This window comes from Solanum verrucosum, unplaced genomic scaffold (genome assembly GCF_900185275.1).
Source record: "Solanum verrucosum unplaced genomic scaffold, falcon-dt-bn FXZP01000268.1, whole genome shotgun sequence".
NCBI classification, from domain to species: Eukaryota; Viridiplantae; Streptophyta; class Magnoliopsida; order Solanales; family Solanaceae; genus Solanum; species Solanum verrucosum.
Window position 1 is genome coordinate 3,873,593 of NW_026019957.1, and position 25,300 is coordinate 3,898,892.

Below are 25,300 nucleotides of genomic sequence, written 5' to 3' on the forward strand. Positions count from 1 at the left end.
CCAATTATACAGAAGAAAGTTTAAAAAGTATATTTTGAACTATGTGAAATTGAATAAAAATGTCATTTGTTTAAAAAATATCACTTTCGTTAATAATTTGATTAAATTTTTTTTAATTATTTAATGAGTCAAATATACCCTTTTCTCAAATAATTCAATATATTATTTCATTTCGTTTTAGACACATTCTTTTTCTAATAATAAATTTTAGTTAATTATATATATATATATATATATATATTAGGAAAAAGACATTTTTACGCATTATATAATATTTCTGAATTAAATTATTGATAATAAACATATTTTTAAATTAAACTATTAATTATATATATTTATTCAATTTGTATAATTCAAAAGATATTTTTGACGATTTTTCAGTTTTATAACATATATCACATCAAGAGTATCTTTTTGATGACTGAAAATTTTAGTGACGCATGTTTGGATTTGATTATTATCGTGATTATTTAATTAATAATTATTTTTTCTATTTTAATTTGTGTAACATATTTTTATTTTTAGTATAACTTTTCTGTAATTAAAAATAATTTATTTTTAAAATTTTCTCTTTTCATCTAATGAAAATTCTTTTAGCTACATAAATATTTAATAATGATTTTAAATCACAATTTTTTTGAAAAACCCTTAAATATTATACCAAGTTTAAAATAATATCGTATAAATTTTTAAAATATATTATCTCTAAGAACTATTTTTAATTAAATAAAATAAAAAATTATTTTTAAAAAAAATAATTACTATTTGAGTCGAACTTACGTATTTGACTCTATCAATAGCTTTGTCGATTGTTTTAATTGAGTCGAAGGTACAGTGAACACATGCCTCTTTCTTTGTTGCAAAAAAACAAATCTAGCCAACTTTTAGCATATCAAGTATTAATAATTAGAGAAAAGACATAAAGTCACCATTAAAATTGTCTTATATTTTCAAAAAGATATCTTAACTTTGTGGTTATTCTATTGCCGTTGTAGCTCTATTTTTGTTGTTATTGCAGAAGACGAAGATGGAATGAGCTAAAATAGAGTTATTGCAAAGGTGAAAAATGGAAGATTTTGGATATGAGATTTTTGCGGAATCCTTCGTTTTCACTGTTTACATAACAGTGAAGATTTTCACTTAGGAATCGTATAAAATCTTCTTAAATTCTTAAGTAAATATGAAATTGTTCTTCAACAACCACCATGAAAGGCATTGACCAAGAAATTCTCTGTTTCTTGAACTTTTTTTAGAAAATGAAGGCTTAAAATCTTGCTACGTGACATTTTTAGATTGGCTTGAGGGTGATTTTTTTTTCATTCACGCGCCCCCAATACGTGAGATTACAGCTGCTCTGAGAATGAGTTAAAATGGTGTATTTATAATTGTTAGAAATAGTTTCGTGGGGTAATAGGACACCCACAAAATTAAGGTGTCTTTTTAAAATTTCAAAACAACTTCAATAATCACTTTATGTATTTTATCTTATACTATTCAAACTAGAACATGGTTTAGCCAAAAGAGGAAATTAAATAAAACAATAATGGAGTATGTGACAATATGTGTATATGTGTGTTAAATAAACAAAATAAAAAGATATCATTTTTAAAATATTCATAAATGATTAATTAAATAAATATCATGGAGATAAGAGCGAGAGTTGTGTGTGTGTGGGGGGGAGGGGGAGTCATAATATTGAATATTCACTTGTAAGATTTATTTTTTAAAAATTTAATCACTAAAAAGTAAAAATAAAAATAGATGGGGGAAAATAGGAACATGTCAAGTATGTTAGAACTTAGAAGAACAATTAATGTTGAATATTTACTTGTAAGATTTTTTTTTTTTTTTTTTTTAACTTTGATCACTAGAAAATTAAAATGATAATTACGACGGGGTAAAATAGAAAAAATCTTAATAAGGCGGACAGAAAAATATTTAAATAGGATAGATCACAGTAGAGTAGAGCAAAACTTAATTCTTATAAATTTTTTTTAATAGAATAACATGTCATATGCCTTTACATGTGTTAGTATTGTTATGATTATGAGCATGATTCAATAAAATTGTCCACAAAATAAAATAAAATCGGAATATGTCCATTAATGTTGAATAATCATTTTATAATATTGTGATCATTTCAAACTATACTAGCTAATTTGTCCTTTATCTTAAAAATGAATTTCATAGTAACAAAATTTCCATTAATTCAGTAATAGTATTCTTGATTTGTCTTCTATATCTTCATATGATTTAAATAATTCAGAATCAGTTTTATCTTTTCTCATCTCTACTTGTCATAGATCTCCACTTGCCAAACTCTTACTTAGATAAGTGACACATGTTACGATTAAAATATAGTGATTGAGATTTAATTAATCAAACAAAATCCTAATCATGAACAGAATAATAGATATTTTATGGAATGGGATGTTATGTGTCCATTTAGTTTTAAATGGTTGGGAATTGGATCATGTCATTATGACATTATCTATGGCTCTTAAAGCAATTAAAAATCTTACATAATTTAAATAAGTATAAAAAAAAGAAATACTAAACAAACTTGTGGTGACGCTTAGGACTCTCTATTGATCAGTTCGATTTGATTTTTGAGATTTTCAAATTCAATTTATCGATTATTAATTTGTAGAATGTAAATATGTTAAAGGATTGTAAAATTATTAAAATATTAATTTATCGATTATTGGTTCTTTTTTTCCTTTTAAAATTGGGGGTAGGGAAAAAAGAAATGGTGAGGAGATTATTATATGGGGAATCGAATCCTCACCAACAAAGTGGAGTTCAAGTAGTTTATTCCTTAAGATTTCACACAAAAAGAATCTGTAACACCCCAGAAAATTGAGCTAAGACTTGAACCATCCTTCGTTATGAGTAAGATTTTATCGAGGAATTAAAATTTCTTAAGTATTAAGGTCATTAGATGTAGCACCTTGAGTTCCAAAAAGAATTAAATTGGAAATAGCAAAATCTGAAATTTTGCAAGTTAAGCTAAGTATGACTTTTGGGTCGACTTCAAACAACCATAACTCATATCTCTGGATGAGTTAGGTGTGCTACCATATACCGTAGGAAATAGCTTTGAATTATCTTTCCAACGCCGCCGAGTTTTCTAAGTTTCGAGTTCGGATGAGTGAGATATGGCCTTTTGAAGTTAGGCTGCTAGTTAAGGAAAGTCAAAACCGGATTTTAGAGGGGTATTTTGGTCTTTTCCTTACCCAATTAGATTTAATTCATTTTTAGTAAATTTTAGGGGTCTAATATGATTAGGTTCAGTTTTATAATCCTAGTTTACGCCTAGGGTTTTAGTTGAGAGTTCAAGAAGAGAAAAGAAGAAGAGAGAAGAGGAGAAAAGAGAAAGGATGAAGGCGTTTGTCGACATTCTTGAGAGTTGTTGCGGATTGTCGCCATGGGTTTGATCCCTAAGAGGTTTGTAAACTTCCATAGTGTTGGGTTAGTTCACCCACACGCCAATCATGTTATTTTCAGCGAAATTTCATTCTTGAAGTTGATATATTAGAGTTCTTGATGAGTTCTTGATAGGTGTTCTTGAAGTTCATTCTAAATCTTGTTGTGTTGGGTTTTAGATGATTTTTTGAGATTAAAGTGAGTGTTTTAAGGGATGTATTGAGTAGATTAGAGTGTAATTATGTTAAGTAATTGATTCTAAGTGATTGGGGAAGAAACCGTTCGATTCAAGGGGAGTTAGGGTGAGAAACCGAGCAAAAAAGTTCATCATATTTTCTGGGTTGGAGGCCTGGCGCGATGCGCCCCAAACCCTCCTCTGAAGTTTAGGGGCTGGCGCTTCGCGTCACCCATAGCCTTAGGGTCTCCTGCCCTATCCAGTTTGTCGTCGATTGCCCCGTTTGAGTTCGTTTAAAGTACACCTTCTCTCATTTTCGATTCTAACTACTCTAAGCTACTTCTAAACACCTAAAATCATTCCTAACATGATCATAACCTTGAATTCATAATTCAAATTTAAGGTAGAGTTAAGAGTTAAGTTTTGAGAATTCTTTCAAACATTCTAAGAAAGTCCCTTTGAGTCATTTTGTGGAGTCTTCTACAACTTCTAGTAACTTGTATCAAGACTAGAGCAAGTGAGTGTGAGGATGAGGAGAATGTACTCATGAATCTACTTTGACATCATGATATCTTTCATAGCATGAACCATAACTCTTGAATTCATAATTCGCATTCAAGAGAGAGTTAAAAGTAGAGCTCAAGAAAGCCTTTGAGTTAAATTGTGAATCCTTTGAGATCAACTATTGAATTGAACTAACTTTTTTTAGAGGAAGTAAGTAAGAGAATGAGAAGAGTTGTATACATGAGTTCCATGTAGTTATGTAGAACTTCGAGTTGAGTCGTTCATACTCATAACTTTCGCATGAACTCCATCAGTTGAGTACCTTTGAGAGGAATAATATCTTCAAGTTCTAAGTCTTGAGTATTGAGTTCTATCTATGGTTATTGAAAACCTTGCATTGAGTCGTTCACGTCCATAATTCGGCATAGACCATATTTTAAGAAGTCTTTTACAACTATTTAAATTTTGTTTTAAGACTTAAGTTTTGAGTTCAGTAAAAAGTAGAGTTGGAAGTTCATTTCTTCAAAAGTATAAGGGGACTATGTATTCCCAAAGAGATTTAAAACGTTTTTCACATTTAAATAAGAATGGAAACTGAGATTTCCAAAGAGCCTTCGGGCTAGTTTTTAGAAAAGAGTAATCGCTTTTTAAATGAAGCAAGAGAGGAAACTGAGATTTCCAAGATAGCCTTTGAGCTAAGTTTTTGAGCAATTTCTCAAATCACAGAAAGAAGTATGTTTTAAACATAAAGAGCTAATATAATATAATATTATTTTTGGGAGTAGTATTGAGCACCGATGGGGAAGAGTTCATACAACTATCAGCCCCCTTTAAATCATGTAGCCATCATGGGTAGAAAAGGGTCATACTTTTTAGATGAATCATTTTCGCATAGACTAGTGGATTCACTTAGTAATTCAGGTCCTACACCTTTGGCAGGGTATAGGATGCGTTGGCAGTGTACGGAAGATCGTTGTATCATCACAATAACTCTTATGTGATAGTTGTCGGTTAGAGAAACTCCCACATCAGTATTTCCATGATTCCTCAAGGGGTTCTGCTTAGTGTGAATAGGGGTATGAGACTTCATTCATGCATTGCACAAGTAGTCTTTGAGAGAGAGCATGGTATGTCTTTTATGATATTATGATTATGAGTTAACATCTTGTTTTAAACAGTTTTCCTTTTTCTTTATATTGCACCTGTTTTAAACTGCTTTATAATGAAATGAGTTCAGTTATGTTGAGTTGAGTTGAGCCAGGTAAGTTCTTCAGTTTCTTTCAGATCCTTTTCAAGCTTATGTTATGCTTTCGAATTCCCCTTACATGCTCGTACATTCCACGTACTGAGTCATTTGGCCTGCATCTTCTCATGATGCAGATCCAGGTATTCAGGATCATCAACAAGAGCTTTGTTGAAGTCACATGGAGTTCGATTTAGCTATGGTGGGCCTCCTTGCTTCCGGAGGATTCCATTTACTTTCAGTTGTTAGGAGGTCGTGGGTTTCGTCCCGACTTCCATCATTGTCATTTAGAGGCTTCATAGATAGACAATAGAGTTTTAGAAATCTTCATTTATTTTGTTAAATGTTTTAAAGACTTAAGTTGCCTATTTTATGGCGAGTTGAATATATTATTTTTATTCTAAGTTGTTCATTTGAGTTAAAGTTTTGTAAAGTTGAGTTTATTGAATTTTATTCAGTTTTAAGCTTTTGCATGCTTAAGTTAGTTTTCCGCTTGTAGTCAGCCAGGATGAGGGTTCGCTTGGGGACCAGCAATGGTCTTCGAGTGCCGGCCACGTCCAGGGTATAGACTCGGATCGTGACATAATCATTCAAAATCACTTTAAAATAAGGTGACTAATCAAATGAACCATGTAAATGAGTTGATATATTGTATCTTGCTCAAAAGCAAAGATATGGTAACTTGTAGAATAATCCTTGATGTGTTTGAGGTTGTGTAGTCCCATACTTATTTCTACCCCCAAATAACAAAAAAAAACATTTCTTCCAAATTTAGGGCCCAAACCCCCAATTTTTCAATCAAATCTATTAGTAGAAACGTTAAATAATCATGAAAATACCATTACAAAGGTTACCTTTACAAAAATGAGAAGAACGATGTGAAAATCATCGAATTCTAAGCTCAAAAGAGAACTAATTTAAATGAAACCATTCCACAAATATCTCTATCAACAGCATATGCAGGGAAAAATTGTAGTGACTCATGTTTGGATTTGATTATTATCGTGATTATTTAATTAATAATTATTTTTTCTATTTTAATTTGTGTAACATATTTTTATTTTTAGTATAACTTTTCTGTAATTAAAAATAATTTATTTTTGAAATTTTCTCTTTTCATCTAATGAAAATTCTTTTAGTTACATAAATATTTAATAATGATTTTAAATCACAATTTTTTTGAAAAAACCCTTAAATATTATACCAAGTTTAAAATAATATCGTATAAATTTTTAAAATATATTATATCTAAGAACTATTTTTTAATTAAATAAAATAAAAAAATTATTTTTTTTAAAAATAATTATTAATTGAGTCGAACTTACGTATTTGACTCTATCTATAGCTTTGTCGATTGTTTTAATTTAGTCGAAGGTACAGAAAAATCAAATCTAGCCAACTTTTAGCATATCAAGTATTAATAATTAGAGAAAAGACATAAAGTCATCATTAAAGTTAACTCGTATTTTCAAAAAGACATTTTAACTTTGCGATTGTTTTATTACCCCACAAAACTATTTCCAATAACTATAAATACACCCTTTTTACATCTTTTATAATCTCATAGCTTGTGCGTGTGTTTCACCTGCTTACTGATTTAATAACGAATTGGGTAAAATCCTAACTCACTCACATTTTGATCCTCAAAATCTTCTTGGTCAAGTTCAAAAGCACAGGCAAGTTGTGAGTACAAACTCAAAAACTTCAATGTAAATGAGTGCATTAACTAATTTGGGTTTAACAGATATAAATTGTTCTTGATGGGTTGTTGCATTGTTGAGGAAAGAATTCAAAGGCATTGAGATAATTTTGAAATTTCAATTGATGGGTTCTTTTAGCGGCGTACAGTTGTAGCTCTATTTTTTGTTGTTGTTGCAGAAGACGAAGATGGAATGAGCTAAAATGGAGTTTTTGCAGAGGTGGAAAATGGAAGGTTTTGGATATGAGATTTTTGTGGAATCCTTCGTTTTCACTGTTTACATAACATTAAAGATTTTCCCTTAGGAATCGTATAAAATCTTCTTAAATTCTTAAGTAAATATGAAATTGTTCTTCAACAACCACCATGAAAGGCATTGATCAAGAAATTCTCTGTTTCTTGAACTTTTTTTAGAAAATGGAGGCTTACAATCTTGCTACGTGACATTTTTAGATTGGCTTGAGGGTGATTTTTTTTCATTCACGCCCCCCCCCCCCCCAATACGTGAGATTACAGCTACTGTGAGAATGGGTTAAAATGGTGTATTTATAATTGTTAGAAATAGTTTTGTGGGGTAATAAAACACCCACAAAATTAAGGTATCTTTTTAAAATTTCGAGACAACTTTAATGATGAATTTATATATTTTCTCTTATACTATTCAAACTAGAACATGGCCTTTTGATACTTCTCATGGTTTAGCCAAAAGAGGAAATTAAATAAAACAATAATGGAGTATGTGACAATATGTGTATATGTGTGTTAAATAAAAAAAATAAAAAGATATTATTTTTAAAATATTCATATATGATTAATTAAATAAATATCATGAGAGTTGTGTGTGGGTGGGTGTTGGGGGGGGGGGGGGAGTTCATAATTTTACTACCTATAATAGATATCTTGGGAATTATGAAATATGGGAGTAAAAACTATGTGTGTTAAAACTTCAAAAAAACAATTAATATTGAATATTCACTTGTAAGATTTTAAAAAAAAAATTAATCACTAAAAAGTAAAAATAAAAATAGATGGGGAAAAATAGGAACATGTCAAGTATGTTAGAACTTAGAAGAACAATGAATGTTGAATATTTACTTGTAAGATTTTTTTTATTTTGTTTTTAACTTTGATCACTAGAAAATTAAAATGATAATTAAGACGGGGCAAAATAGAAAAAAAATCTTAATAAGGCGGACAGAAAAATATTTAAATAGGATGGATCACAGTAGAGTAGAGCAAAACTTAATTCTTTTAAAAAAAAAATAATAGAATAACATGTCATATGCCTTTACATGTGTTAGTATTGTTATGATTATGAGCATGATTTAATAAAATTGTCCAAAAAATAAAATAAAATCGGAATATGTCCATTAATGTTGAATAATCATTTTATAATATTGTGATCATTTCAAACTATACTAGCTAATTTGTCCTTTATCTTAAAAATGAATTTCATAGTAACAAAATTTCCATTAATTCAGTAATAGTATTCTTGATTTGTCTTCTAGATCTTCATATGATTTAAATAATTCAGAATTAATTTTATCTTTTCCACTTGCCAAACTCTTACTTAGATAAGTGACACATGTTACGATTAAAATATAGTGATTGAGATTTAATTAATCGAACAAAATCCTAATCATGAACAGAATATTAGATATTTTATGGAATTGGATGTTATGTGTCTATTTAGTTTTAAATGGTTGGGAATTGGATCATGTCATTATGACATTATCTATGGTTCATAAAGCAATTAAAAAATCTTACATAATTTAAATAAGTATAAAACAAAGAAATACTAAACAAACTTGTGGTGACGCTTAGGACTCTGTATTGATCAGTTCAATTCGATTTTGAGATTTATTGATTCAATTTATCGATTATTAATTTGTAGAATGTAATATATTAAAGGATTGTAAAATTATTAAAATATCAATTTATCGATTATTGGTTCTTTTTTTTCTTTTCAAAATTGGGGATAGGGAAAGAGGAAATGGTGAGGAGATTATTATGTGGGAAATCGAATCCTCACCAATAAAGTGGAGTTTAAGTAGTTTATTCTTTAAGATTTCACACAAAAAGAATCATTCAAAATCACTTTAAAATAAGGTGACTAAGAAGGAGATGCTTCAAAAACAGAAGGATTGTTACTATCCATATTTGGTTTCATAGATTTTCTTCTGTGTTCTGCTAGTAATTAAGTGTCGACAAATAAATATTATTTCAAAACAAACTTTCTCCTAATTTTTTCTGTTTTAATCAAGCTAGTTACATTTTGTTACCAGAAAATGATTAAATTCATCGGTAACCGTATTTATTGATTTTTCAAGATGCCTAACACCTTCATCGCGAAATTATTTGAATCTTATGGTATTCTTGATTAATGAGTAATTTTTGAATTAGAAATCTTAATGATACCAATATAATATAATATATATATATATATATATATATATATATATATTGATGTAGTATCAATTAAGCGAAATTAACAGTCTTAATGATACCAATACAATTTATGATATTGATTTAATATTAGTTAAGCGAAATTAGTTGGGGAGTATATAGTGTAATTATTTAGTGGGGTATGAATGTAAAGGGGTATATGCTTGTAATTATTTTGTTTTATGTGGTATTTGCTTAGTTTCCCCTAGTTTAAATGGTTGTCATATGCGATTTTGGAGGATTATGTATTTCGTGAAAAAACCGTTTGTCCATATCATCTTCTTTCTAGGAATCTAAATTTCTCATCCCATTCTTATCTCTATCATTTAGATACTTGTAATTTCAATATTTCCATTGTAATCCTATAGTTTGAGAGTTGTAAGTACTATTTTAAAGTTGTAATCATGTTCCGTTCTTATTATTATAATGATCTATTCAGGTTTGTTTCTGTATAGGTGTCTTTATATCAAAGAAAATAGTAGCATATGCTTATTTTAAGGATGTTCTTAATACCTTATTTTCCCTCGGAATACTATATCTATATATATATAATAAATAACCACAATAATTAGATATCGTTGAGATCTTGATGTAGATATGAAATTATTACAAGCCATAAAATTCAAGAATTTCTGATAGAAATCAAGAAACAAACACCTCAAGATTTGCATGTGATAGTACTGTACATTAATTTTAATAGACAATGACATGTTATACAATATATGTCCTTTAGCTTTCAGGCCTTATTGCTAAATGATTTTTTTTTAATACAACATACTTGATGAAATTAATAGTCACCACAATTTAGGTTATGTAAGTAAACTTTACCTTTTGAATGATGGGTCGACAAGAAAATAGAAAGTAAAACTAGACCATAGAACTTAAAATAATGGAAAAATTACATAAATATACAATTTATCTTATCATATTTTTACAATATATTACATGCTATTTATGGGTTTAGATGACAACTCTAAGCAAAATAAATGTCATCGAGTGAGAGAAACTCCGAGCTTCTCCAAGCTCAAAACTCAAATTTGGAACCATATTTTCTCCTTTATGAGGTCTTAGGTGATAACACAAGCATCATTGATCATGGTGACAAATCGAAACAATTGTTGTATCAAGGATATACTTGAATTATAGATTTTGAACCCTGAATGGAAGTTATTTTGCATTCATTGAAACCAGCTTCATTGAAGAGTTTTTCCCATTCCTTCTTAGTTCTCTCTTTAGCAGCAAAACAAACCATCATCATCATATCCATATTATGTTGTGCTCGAACACAGTCAGTGTTGTTCTTTGGATCTTCCAACACAACGTCAATAATAATCAATTTCCCTCCTTCATCCCTACTCGGAATTGACTCTTTGCATTTTTTCAATATCTTCACACAATCTTTGTCATTCCAGTTATGTAAAATCACTGTTTAATTAATATGATGAAAAATTCAAGCATATATATATTGGAAAAAACAAGTTAAAAATGAAAATAAGTTTATATTTTCAAAAAGCAAGAATTTATGAAAAATATTAAGTAAACAAATTAAATGAGCATTGATAATATAAAAATAGATTCATATTATCCACCTAGATATCTAATTTTTTTTAATGAATAATATTCATAATTGATCCATTTTTAAATAGTCGGTTATCCAACTCATATTTAATGAATCTGATTGGTTGATTACTTATTTTCTTAATAGTTTTTCAAGCCCTATACACAAAAATAACTTAGATATTCTCCTAAGTATCTTGGATGTGAATTTTGCTAGATATTCTCATCCGATTCTTATCTCTATCCTTTAGCTACTTGTAATTTCAATAATCCCATTGTAATTCAACAATTTGAGAGTTGTAAGTACTATTCTAAAGTTATAATCATGTTCCATTCTTATTATTATAATGATCTATTCGGGTTTGTTTCAATATGGGTTTCAAAGAAAATAGTAGCATATGTTTATTTTAGGAATGTTCTCAATATCTTATTTTTTCCCGAAATACTACATATATAATATATTATATTATATTATAAATGACCACAATAATTAGATATCGTTGAGATCTTGATGTAGATATGAAATTACTACAAGCCATAAAATTCAAAAAATTCTGATAGAAAGCAAGAAACAGACACTTCAATCATTTGACTCTTCATATATATTATTGTCCTCGTAGGTTTGCATGTGATAGTGTGCATTGATTTTTATAGACAATGACATGTTTTATACAATATATGTCACTTAGGTTTCAGGCCTTATTGCTAAATAATTTTTTTTAATACAACATACTTGGTGAAATTTATAGTCACCACAATTTAGGTTATGTAGGTAAACTTTACCTTTTGAATGATGGGTCGACATTACATAGGATGGGTCGACAATACATAGGATATATATATATATATATATATGTATCATTAAGGTTTCTTGTTTGGAAATTACTCACTAGTTAATGATATTATCAGAGTATATCATACATAAAATCAAAAAATTAAACAAAATAATTAAAATGAGTTGAGGGATATTTTTGTCTTTACATACATTTATCCCATGATATTATATCCTATATATTATTAATACCTTCCAAAAGGGAAGATATTAGTAATACATCCTATAATACCATGTAGGATGTAATTCCTACCAAACATAGTACTAAATAATCCTATACATAATACATAGACCATTTCTTATAATGCGGCCTACCAAACGAGATAATATCAACATATATCCAATAATAAGTGATCAAGTGTTGTACATAATTGCATCATCAACATGAATAGAAAACCAAAACATCATAGATCATGGTGAAAAATCGAAACAACACTTGTTCAAGGATATACTTCAATCAGAGATCTTGAACCCAGAATGGATGTTATTTTGCATTCATTGAAACCAGCTTCATTGAAGAGTTTTTCCCATTCCTTCTTAGTTCTCTCTTTAGCAGCAAAACAAACCATCATCATCATATCCATATTATGTTGTGCTCGAACATAGTCACTCGTGTTCTTTGGATCTTCCAACACAACGTCAATAATGATCAATTTCCCTCCTTCATCCCTACTCGGAATTGACTCTTTGCATTTTTTCAGTATCTTCACACAATCTTCGTCATTCCAGTTATGTAAAATCCACTGTTTAATATGATGAAAAATTCAAACATATATTCTGAATGGAATTTTATTTTCACAAATGGACAAGAAACTTTAAACGGGTCAAAAATAGATAAATACTTACCATATTAAAAAAAAGAAAAAAAAAAAAGAGGAGGGGGATATTCGGTGAATAATATGAATACCAATAGTCAAGTGAAAAAACAAGTTAAAAATAAAAATAAGTTTATATTTTCAAAAAGCAAGAATTAATGAAAAATATTAAGTAAACAAATGAGCATTTATAATATAAAAATAAATAGATCCATATTATCCACCTATATATCTATTTTTTTAATGAATAACATTCATAATTGATCCATTTTTAAATAGTCGGTTATCCAACTCATATTTAATGAATCTGATTGGTTGATTACTTCTTTTCTTAACCGTTTTTCAAGCCCTATACACAAAAATAACCAAGAGATTCTCCTAAGTATCTTGGATGTGAATTTTGCTAGATTTTACATAAATTTATGGTGGAATTTTAAATAGTTCATGTTTATAACAAATCATGGTAGTTGATTATGAAGTCATATATTCTTAATAAGATCATAAAACTATGCATTAGTTAATCATGATTAAGTATGAAAATTAACAAGACGAAATTGCTCAGGTGAAAACTCCTAAGGAGAGATTGAAAAAGGAGCGATAACAATATATTTTTCGAAAAATCATACATGCAATATTTATAAAAGGTCATTTCTAAAGAACTATATATACTTGTACCTTGAGTAAGATTGCATTAGCATTAGGAATCTTTTGGAACATGTCTCCTCCAACAAACTCCATGTTTCCATTGCTCTTGAGGTCCTCTATAACATGTGGAAGATCAAGTACAATGCAATTTATGGAAGGAAAAGCTTTGGCTATGGCAATCGCCACAGTGCCAGTGCCACCTCCAACGTCTACCAATGATGTCAACCCCTCAAAAATGTGTCTACACTCCGTGATAAGCATATTGACAATCAATCCTGACTCACTAGCCATTACATCATTGAAAATATCACCTAATTTTGGTTCTTTCGAAAGGTAATCCCACAAAGATTTTCCATTAGCAGTATGAAATGAGGTGGGAAAATCATTTTTGTACCAATTACCTAACTCAAACCATGCTTTTTGAACAGATGGATCATGGGTGAGAAGCACGAGTGATCTCAAATTAAAGGGCTCATCTTTCACAAGAAAACGACTAGAAGGGGTAAGAGAATAGTAATCATGATCATGTTGTTCTATTATACCAGAATGAACCAAAAATCGCATTAAATTTGGTAAGAAGGAAATCTTAGAAGGGTCGATTATGAGGGAAAGTTCAGTAGAGAGATCGGAAAGATGCATAGGCTTACCATGTTTGTAAAGAATATCAGGAATTTCTAGTTGAACTGCAACATCTTAACGCTGAAGAACTCATAAATGAGAAAATATGGTTCCAAATTTGAGTTTGAGCTTGGAGAAGCTCAGAGTTACTCTCACTCGTTGACATTTATTTTGCTTAGAGTTGTCATCTAAAGCTACAAATAAGATGTAAATATATACAAGAGTAAGGAGTACTAGACTCAATAACTGGAGTTTTTTTTTTTTTTTTTTTTTGAGATTTACGTATATACGTACAAGCAGTTTATGTAAACTATAGAAGGTTAGCATGGCCACCTAATTCATTGTATGTTGAAAGATTTGATTGGAGTTTTTTTTTTCTTGAGATTTACGTATATAAAAAATATATATTTACGAATTTAATTTAGTAAACTATAGAAGGTTAGCATCCCTAAAATGTAAATATTACAAAGATTAATTATTATTTTTATTATGTTTTTTTCTCCTAAAATGAAAATACAACATCCACATATTTCCTATCCATAACTTGGTGTTCCTAAAATAGTAGCACGTGCTTATTATAAGGATGTTCCTAAAACCTTAAAATATAAATGACCACAATAATTAGATTTCGTTGAAATCTTGATGTAGATATTAAGTCATTACGGGCCATTAAATTCAAAATTCTCATAGAAAGCAATAAATCAGGGTCGTCTCGATCATAAGGTCACTAAAGCAATCGCTTGGGGCCTCAATATTTTTGAGGCCCCCACTTTCTTTCAAGAATCAAGAGGTCTATATATATATATGTATTGTATATATATTGTTAAAAAATCTCATATATTGATAAATTTGAAAAAAATTGGATAGAAAATATAATAATTTTTTACCTCATTTAATATAGAGATCGTTGTAATAATTGAGAAATAGAATAATATTTAGTTGGCGAAATGGTATGATAGACCCTTGTACTTGTGTCAGTTTGTATTTTGAACCCTTCTACTTATACATTTGTCATTTGGACCCTTAAACTCAATAAAACACAATTTATCGAACCCCTCAGAACATTGACCACACTTACGTGTCTTTAAGATGGCTGAGTTGGTGAAAGTGTGTGACTTCACCTCCTTAAGGCGAGTGAGTACTATATTTCAGTTTTAAAATTATATTAATAAAAGAATAAAATAATACAAAAGTTAAAAATTTAATTAAAAAGTCTCCATCTTCTTCACCCACTCCACCTTCATTTGCAGCCATCTACATGCCCCGACTCTTTTTTTTTTTCCTTTTCATACTATTGTCATCATCTTTAAGAGATCTTGGCATTGAAACCTCCTTGAGTCCATTGAATCACCGCTAGTGGGAGAGGTCAATGCTGGTGGTGCATGTCGGAGAAAACTAGTTCGCAGTAGAGTGAGAGAGACGGTGCTAGTCAGTGGAGAATGAGGCGGGTGAGGGTTGGAGGATTTAGTTACGACAGCGAAGAGATTTTCGGCTAGATCTGCGGCGGCGGCGGCAGAGATTTAGGTTGGTAGTTGTGTGATGGCACTACAACAAATTCGATTATGAGGGACAAATAATTTCGTCATTTATAAATCATATTTCGTCACTAAAATTCTTGTGAGACGAAAAATAATTCGTCACTCAGTCATCACTAAATGTGTCTCTAAAAGTATACAAAGACGATTTAGTGCTTCGTCGCTAAAAGTATTATATTAACTATAAAAAGAAAAATCGTCCCCAAATGCTTAAACATTTGTGACAAATTCATTTGTCGTAAAAAGTATATTTTTTGTAGATAATAGTATGTTTTGTCACTAAAAAGGTTATTACTACCGACAAAATTATATCGTCGCTAATGACTATATTTTATATACCAAAAATTATTTTGTTATTAAATGTATTAATTAGGGACAATTTTATTATTATAAAAAGATTAATTTTCCTATTATCCTCCCCCCACCCCACCCCCCCCACCCCATCTCAAATTTATTTTAAACTCCTCCCTAAGAGCTCCCACATCATGCTTTCTTGGGGATTCGAACTCACAACCTTAAGGTTGGAAATGAGGAGTGCTTACCATCAGATCAACTCTCTCTTGTCTCTCATTTTAATTCATTTTCTACTTCATTCACTTCTTTCAAATTTAACTTTTGTAGATATAATATATTATATGATTATTTATACATATACACAAGTGCATGAAAGTTACCACCCACAATTCATTCAATGTAGATTATATTTTAATTGAATTGTATATTTTTTTAACATATCTTTAAATATATTCAGTACGATTCTGTTATTTTATTTAGTTATTTTTATAAATTTTAAAAATTATATAGTACAATTATAAATTTAAATAAAATTAAACTTTTGATTTTATTTAAAAAATTGAATAATCGATTCAATTCGGTCAGTAAATCAATTGTTTTGTAAAAAAAAAACATTGATACCCATAACTATATATAGTACTTCATCATAATATATTTGAAATCCTAGGTTGTTCGTTTCTTTCATTTGTGCTTTCATATTTTTAGTTTATTTCGATTTTTACACTGATGGAAAAGTTAATAGAAATTCATGAAATATTTCGCACCTTTGCAAAGTCTAAGTTTGTAAGTTGATGTTATCTCTGTATAGTTGATCTACGTGCATTTGTGGAATTACTATTAAATAACTACATATTTTTAGACAGAAGCAAATAGATCGACTTAGTCTATGCAGTTTACCAATCACAAATCAATAGACACGCACAAAAATTAGCACCAAGACTTGAGAATTATTTTTTCTATCGTCTTTATCGATGAAAGTGTATCAAATAAAAAAATAAAAGTGTTAAACCAAAAAATATTAGTGATCTAGTGGCAGAATCGTACCCCACTCACGATACTTATAACCTGGATTGTATTTTTGAAATGATGCATAATTGTGTAATTTAAGAAAATTCATGAATTGAACTTTTTCATTTTTACAAAATGGACCGAATTCGTTGGTTTTAATATTTTTCCTCGCCAATTAACGAAAGGACTCTGTCTATTTCTTATGAAGCACTTATATTATTCTTTTTGTAAGTTGTCACTTGTAATTATGAACAATTGTAGCAAAAAAAATTGTATTTAGCTATGAATTTTTTTCGTAGCAAATAGTTGAATTATTCACTACAAATTTTAAGTCGTCACTATTTAACACCTTACATATTTTGTGACAATTTTTTTGTTGTCACTGAATCACAGATTGTTTAGAGACAATAAAATCTTTGTCACCAATTATTTATACTATTAGTGACGAAAATAAATATCATAATTAAAGTTAAATTCTTATAGCTAAAACTTATAATATTTAACTACAAATTCTAATTTGTCGATATTGTAACAACATATTTTTTTAGATGAAATTTTTTTGGGTAAAAAAATCAATAAATTTTAAGACAAAATAATTTGTCATGAATTAGATACATTATTAGTGACGAAATAATGTGTCACCGATAACTTTAAATTTGTGACTAACACTACTTAACAAATGGCGCCAATTAATTTTTTGGTGGGAAACTTTAGTAGATGAAACTTTGCTACGATTTTTTTGTTTCGTCACTAAAAGTATGTGTCTCATATATTTAAGCACGAAAAGTAAATTTTGTCACTAAAAGCGAACAATTAGTGACGAATTTGATGTCGTAGCTAATAATTTCGTAGCTATATATCATATTTGTTGTAGTGTGGTTGAAGGAGGAGGAAAGGAAAATAGTAGATTTTGTATGTTTTAAGATGGGAATGGGGACTCACCCTCCGAGGAAGAAACGCACCACCAGCTTGATCTCCTCCATAGAAGCGCCACCATTGTCAAAGTTCAGAAGAAGTTGAAGAGCTTATTGCCTAATCTATTTTGGAAATATGTTGGGTTTCTTTTTTAGCTTAAGGAATAAATTTAAATTTTATTGTTTTACTTTTTATTAAATAAAACACAATTGATTTTTTTAAATAAATAAATAATAAATGATGTGTAATTTTAAATCTGATGTGGATGATAATGTGTCATTTTTGTTGAGAGTTTGAAGTACACGCAGAGCCAAAGGGGTTTAAAATGCTAAGTTACATTGAATTTAAGGGTTCAATTGACAAATAGTTAAGTAGAAGGGTCCAGAATACAAATGTATACAAGTACAAGGGTCCATCAGACTATTTCGCCTATTTAGTTAATTGTAGAAACCTTACTTATGTGACTATCTATTTTGTTGTCTCATTTATATTCAGACGATTATAATGAACCAACATTATTATTATTCTTATATTTACTTTTTTTGAGTCCCCTTTCATTTTTTTTTCTCCTCATTATCGAATATTCTAAAGTCTCTCAAACATCAAACCCTCTGCATTAGGCAAAATCTATTGTTGTGTGTTAATAAAAAAATCAAATTCGTTTTTTGGTGTCCTCTTCAAATTTCAAAATACTACAACACTATTTTTATATCATTATATTAACTTATCAAATTCAGCAAAACACTATTTCGATATCAATATAAAGTTTTCAATTTTTTGAGTCAGGTTTTATAATTATTCTAACTTTATATTATATATTTTTCATTGAAAATTTACATTCTTACTTCATAATGTCTGGGTATATTCTACCTCGTATGTTATAATTATTCAATTTATATATGTCAAAAAAAAAGATCTCTCTATACAGTTTAGCTTTAGACCCCAAACTTGTTAAGACGGTATGCTACAAACAAACACCTAGAATCACTGAAAAACTTTATTCTGTGTGAGGCACACATATTGTCAGTTGTGTGAGGCCTCTTTGGGATGCCATTTGTATATTGTGGGACCCATATGGTACTTATTTCATTTCTTTTACATTTTTTTTCTCTGTCAATTTAAATCTTTTCTTTTACTTCCTCACTTGCATTTTCCTTTTTTTGCTTGTTAACTCTTATTGTGATTTTATTTTATTAAAGAAGCTTTGAAACTCATCTGCGATATATATATAATAAAATAAAATCACAATAAGAGTTAACAAGCAAAAAAAGGAAAATGCAAGTGAGGAAGTAAAAGAAAAGATTTAAATTGGCAGAGAAAAAACTGCGATATATATATATATATATATATATATATGTTTGGCTGTCTATTTGTCAAATTTAAGACAGGGTGTGCGGATAATATTAAGCAGTAAATACTAAATTTCTATCTAAGATTGCCTTAGCATTTTTATATTCAAAAATTTCTTGAATTCTATACATTTTCATCTCATGTATAGCAAATATGAGTCTTGTAGATCTTCTACTTGCATTTAAGTATGCTTGTTCCATTTCAAGAATTGCTTTATTAAAGTGATATAAAGTTTTTTTATGCCTCCAGGCTCTTCTTCTTATTTGATGCAAGTGTTGTTGAATGTTTTTCATTTTATAAATGCTAAAAGAATGTGTATAAACAGATACAATTTATACATATTGTTTATGATTTTCAATAATTTTTTATTCCCTATAGGTACTAAGTATTTCCTTTTATGTCTAAGTATGTTATAAAATATAAATATAGTTTATTGTAAAAATAATAAATATGAAACAACAAGTTGAGCGTGTATACCTTCCTTCTTTTTGATCGATGAACAGTCTTTATCACTACAACAGTAGTTCTCCTTCAGGCTATGAACAATATTTCACCCTAACGACCTCAGTCTTTTGGCTACTTCTTTACTATTCTTCCTCAAGGCTTACGATCGCAACCTTAACTTAAGACTATTTATGGAGCTCAAAGAAGAGAAATATATAAACCAAACTTTTTATTTCACACCATTATTTTACCAACAAACCATAATATATTTTACATACTCACAACATACTAAGAAATACTTTTCCCTGACGGGAGAAGCTTTTACTCACAAATTGAAGAGGTACTAGACTCAATAATTGGAGTTTTTTTTTTCTTGAGATTTACGTATATACGTACAAGCGGTTTTGTAAACTATAGAAGGTTAGCATGGCCACCTAATTCATTTTGTGTTGAAAGATTTGATTGGAGTATTTTTTTTTCTTGAGATTTACGTATATATAAAATGTATATTTACGAATTTAATTTAGTAAACTATAGAAGGTTAGCATCCCCAAAATGTAAATATTACAAAGATTAATTATTATTTTTATTATGTTTTTTTCTCCTAAAATAGAATTTCAACATCCATATATTTCCTATCTATAACTTGGTGTTATTCATATGTCCTTTCACTTGTGTTATTGTCTTGCAAGTTGCAAGTAATAGTGTGTGTAGGTGTCTTTATTATATCAGAGAAAATAGTAGCACGTGCTTATTATAAGGATGTTCCTAAAACCTTAAAAAATAAATGACCACAATAATTAGATTTCGTTGAAATCTTGATGTAGATAGGAAGTCATTACAGGCCATTAAATTCAAAATTCTCATAGAAAGCAAGAAATATATATATATATATATATATATATATATATATATATATATATGTAGGTGTCTTTATTATATCAGAGAAAATAGTAGCACGTGCTTATTATAAGGATGTTCCTAAAACCTTAAAAAGTAAATGACCACAATAATTAGATTTCGTTGAAATCTTGATGTAGATAGGAAGTCATTACAGGCCATTAAATTCAAAATTCTCATAGAAAGCAAGAAATATATATATATATATATATATATATATATGTCAAACACATATGCAGACCCTTAAATTTGTCCATAAATTTCTTTTTGGCACTCTAACTCAATCTTATTCCATTTTAACCCTTCAACTCCAATTTTTATGTTCCATTTTAGAACTTCTTTCCAAAGAATCAACAAAGTGGGATGTGTGTACTTCACATGCCATTATTGTGTTACAAAATAATGGATGAACATCGTTTTTTTAAAAATATATTTTTTGTAGAGTTTCTGTACATTATTGTGTGAAAAAATAATCGGTGAAAGTGTGTTGGTTTTTTTTAAAAACAATTAGTTAATTTAAATAACATCACATATTTTTTTCATATCTAGTCTACTTGGACTAACTCAAATATCAGCTTTCTAATTTTTCATTCAACTAAATACGAGTAAAAACAACTCATGTTCATTGCTAATTAATAACACTACAAAAAAATGTTGAAACTCGATAGACTTCGTTGGGTTGTCATTGATTTTTTAAGAAAGAAAATCGACACACTTTCATCGGTTATTTTTCACGCAAAAATATAGAAAAACTCTTAAAAAGAAATTATTACTTCTTTTATAAAAAAAAAGATAATCCGTCAGTTTTAATTTTTACAATAATTAACGAATGATCGTTGATTTTTTAAAATGCAAATTTGCAGTTGAATAACATAAATAGAAATAAAGAAATCATAAAATTAGTATTTTGTGTTAACTGGTACATAAAAGAAATAGAGTTGAAGGGTAATCTTTTATTATTTTTTTAAAAAATACTTTTTTTGTCTTTCACTCTCTTAGAGAATGTGTGATGCACACTCTCTGTCACATCACTTAGAAGTGTCAAAATGGAACATAAAAAATTGAAGTTGAAGGGTTAAAATGGAACAAGGTTGAGTTGGAGTGTCAAAATGAAATTTAGGGACAAGTTTAAGGGTCTGCATATGTGTTTGGCCTACCTATATATATATATATATATATATATATATATATATATATTGTTAAAAAATCTCATATATTAATAAACTTGAAAAGAAAAAATTGAATAGAAAATATAATAATTTATTACCTCATTTAATGTTACGACCCAATCCATCGGGCCGTGCGGGCACCTACTCTAACACCTAAGTAGGAGAATCTTTGATTCCCAAACAGTTAAAGATATGCGGAAGATTAAAAAAACTGGAGATAAAATAACATTCATGAGATTTTACAAAATAAAGTGTTTTTCAACGATTCAAGTTAAGACTTGTAAAGTAATTAACACCCCAGGGATCTAGTCTAAACAGGTACAAGAGCTTCTAAGATTTACAAGGCATGTAACATAATAACAAATGACGCAGCTCCCACTACATGGAAGAAAAAATAGGAGTTGTTGGAGATTATCTTCCTCTTCACCTATGAAACATCACTGATCCTACAACCACACTATGCCAAAAAGACATAGCAAGAGTAGTATCAGTACAAACCACATGTACTGGTAGGCATCATCGGTCAACCCGATACCCACCGCATAATATAAGGAAATCGACTAGCAGGAAACATGCAATAAAACCGTACACCCTTCAACCCTTATCCTCCTGCCCTTACCATTTCCAAACACCTTAAATCACACTAGTATACTTGACTCTAACCCCTTACTCGCTCCGCTCTTAATCATGACTTAGCCATTCTATCTCATAGAGGGGACCCCAAATACAATCACTACCAATTCGGTCAACCCCTCACGACATACCCTTATTTGTTCCACATCACCACTCACCATTGACCCCATAGTGCATGTTATCAAGGCTCGCTAACCGTTTCAATATGAATCCCCTTCCCAGGTAAGACCTAGCTGCCAAACATTTACGACACAAACACCTCCCCACTTTTAAGAACACATACATCCTTTCTAAAGCAATACATAGTAACACTTGGAACCTCAGTCCCCACTTATCATACCACATTCCGATTGGGCCTGACCATTCACAATTCATTCAATACGAGACATATAACAGGTAAACACGACATGGTAGAACACACATATGCAGAATACAATTCAGTCATCATTTTAGAAGCACCATACTAATTCCCAACATCAGGTAGATATGAACATAGTAGTCACCAATGGTTCTCTCATGGAACTCACACCCAAGCTATTAGTGTGTCAGAACGTGACACTCAATCCATTATTTATGTGCGGAACGTGACACGTGATTCAATATATGTGTCGAAATGTGACATCTGATCCAATATATGTGCCAGAACGTGACATTCGATCCAATATATATGTCAGAACGTGACATTCGATCCAATATATGTGTCGGAACGTGACATCCGATCCAGTTAACACAATTACAATCACATCCATAATGAACGATACTCAAATCATACAATCAAGTGACAGGTTCATGGCATGTAATTATTCATAATTAGTTGTTCCCTTGATTTCGGTTCACATTTCTCTATTCTCATTCAGGTACACATAACATGGGACCAATAACAAGAATGCACAACACAATAAGCAGAAGTCGAAACATCCTCTAGACCTATCTCACAGGACAAGGTTTCCTTTTACGGTGCCCATCTTACTCAACAATTGATAGTATATATCTATAATCATCCCTTTTTCGTACCCGTAGGCCTACGCATGAAGTCTACTGTCAATTAACAATATACTACTCAGTGCACACAGATTTAACACTACTCAATTAAGGCGCCAAATAACTGCAAGGGATTATGGCTCCAATCCTGGTTTTCAGTCAACGAGACGGTGGATTTTGACTGGAAATTCGCAAGCTATCGTCGTCCATACGCTAGAAATCTCTTTCTCCTTTCTTCTCAAGCCTATCTTTTTAAGGGTTTCCGGGGTGATTCTCCCCATTTTTTGGTGTTTTGGGAAAAAGGAGAAAATAAGATTTCGTGTCATTTAAGTTCTGCTCCGACCATCTCGTTTTGGCGCTCCCTGTCCCGCTGGAGCGCCGCCGCCCTAGCGGCATATGTCCCGCTATGGCGGGATGATGTGTCCAGTTCTCCCGACGTTTTTCCTTTTCTAAATAACGACGGTTCGGGTCGTTACAATTAATATAGAGATCGTTGTAATAATTGAGAAATAGAATAATATTTAGTTAATTGTAGAAACCTTTCTTATGTGACTATCTATTTTGTTGCCTCATTTATATTCAGACGATTATCATGAACCAACATTATTATTCTTATATTTACTTTTTTTTTATTCCCCTTCCATTATTTTTATTCTCTCATTATTGAATATTTTAAAGTCTCTCAAACGTCAAACCTTCTGCATTAGGCAAAATCTATTGTGTGTTTATAAAAAAAAGTCAAATTTATTGTTTGGTGTCCTCTTTGAATTTCAAAATAATAAACCTAACCAACACTATTTTTATATCATTATATTAACTTATCAATTTCAATGCAACACTATTTCGATATCAATATATATTGTTTTCAATTTTTTGAGTCAGGCTTTATAATTATTCTAACTTTATATTATATATTTTTCATTGAAAATTTACATTCTTACTTCATAATGTATGCGCCTACCTTGTATGTTATAATTATTCAATTTATATATGTCAGCAAAAAAAATAAGATCTCTTTATAAAATTTGGCTTTAGACCCCAAACTTATTAGGACGGTATGCTAGAAACAAACACCTAGAATCATTTGACTTTTCATATATATTATATATTGTCCTTGCAGGCTCGCATGTGATGGTGTACATTTTTTTTTTGACATGTGATACAATATATAATGTCCCTTAGCTTTCAGGCGTTATTGCTATTTTTTTTTTAATAGAACATACTTGGTGAAATTAATTGTCACCACAATTTAGGTTATGCAGATAAGCTTACATAAAGTTTCGGTTATATTATTTTATGAAATTATTTTTAATTACAATAAATATACCTTTTTAACCTGTCTATAACATTTATAATGTAACAATAAAAATATTGTCTTGAACCAATGTGATAATGTCTCATTGTATTGCCATTTGAATTCTCTTGTTAAATGAAACGAAATTTTAGAATAGAATTATGCTTCTTGTTAGGTCCAGATGGTGGAACTAACATTACTCTATCATTGAGTTCTACCTAGCAACCCATCTTGGGCCCTGAAACGACCCCAAAAATGCCCGAAAATGTGCTTCGGAAACACCTATAATTGTAATTTCCATATATCTCAAAATCCGTGCATGATTTCGGAAATTCGACTTCATATTCTTATTCAGGGGATCAAATTGAGTGGGAAATGGGTCTAACCCGAATTTTAGAGCAACCGTATCAAAATTCAAAAATCGCAAAAAAATGTGATTTGGAGGGTCAATTTTAAAGGGGCATATCTCTTAGCACACAAGAAACTGGAAGGGCCACAACTTATTAAATTAAAGCTCTTTGAGTTATTTTTCCAACGCACTTGGTTTCACCTCATTCCGAGTTAGGATGAGGGAGTTATGACCATTTTCGTAAAACCTGTCTGTGCAGATTTGCAATTTCCAATGAGCTTTTTTTTTATGCGGGTTACGGACATTTTTTATAAATGTCCCATACTTAGTCATTTTTTTTAACTTCAAAAACACTCTCTAAGCTTTCTCCAAAATTCCACCAAGATCTTCAACCAAATTCAAACATCTCAAGCTCTAATTCCGGATTCAAGACTCAATCTCAAGCTTCAATTCTCCATTCCAATCTTCA

General features: G+C 29.9%; 1 protein-coding gene across 1 annotated transcript; it reads right to left on the reverse strand.

The window, feature by feature from the left end:
* Window positions 1-12,321: 12,321 nt before the first annotated feature.
* LOC125814412 (myricetin O-methyltransferase-like) lies at window positions 12,322-14,125 on the reverse strand. The gene is given in 3 exon segments (XM_049493861.1): window positions 12,322-12,624; window positions 13,372-14,028; window positions 14,030-14,125. Coding segments are annotated over 3 exon segments (1,056 nt in total).
* Window positions 14,126-25,300: the final 11,175 nt, after the last annotated feature.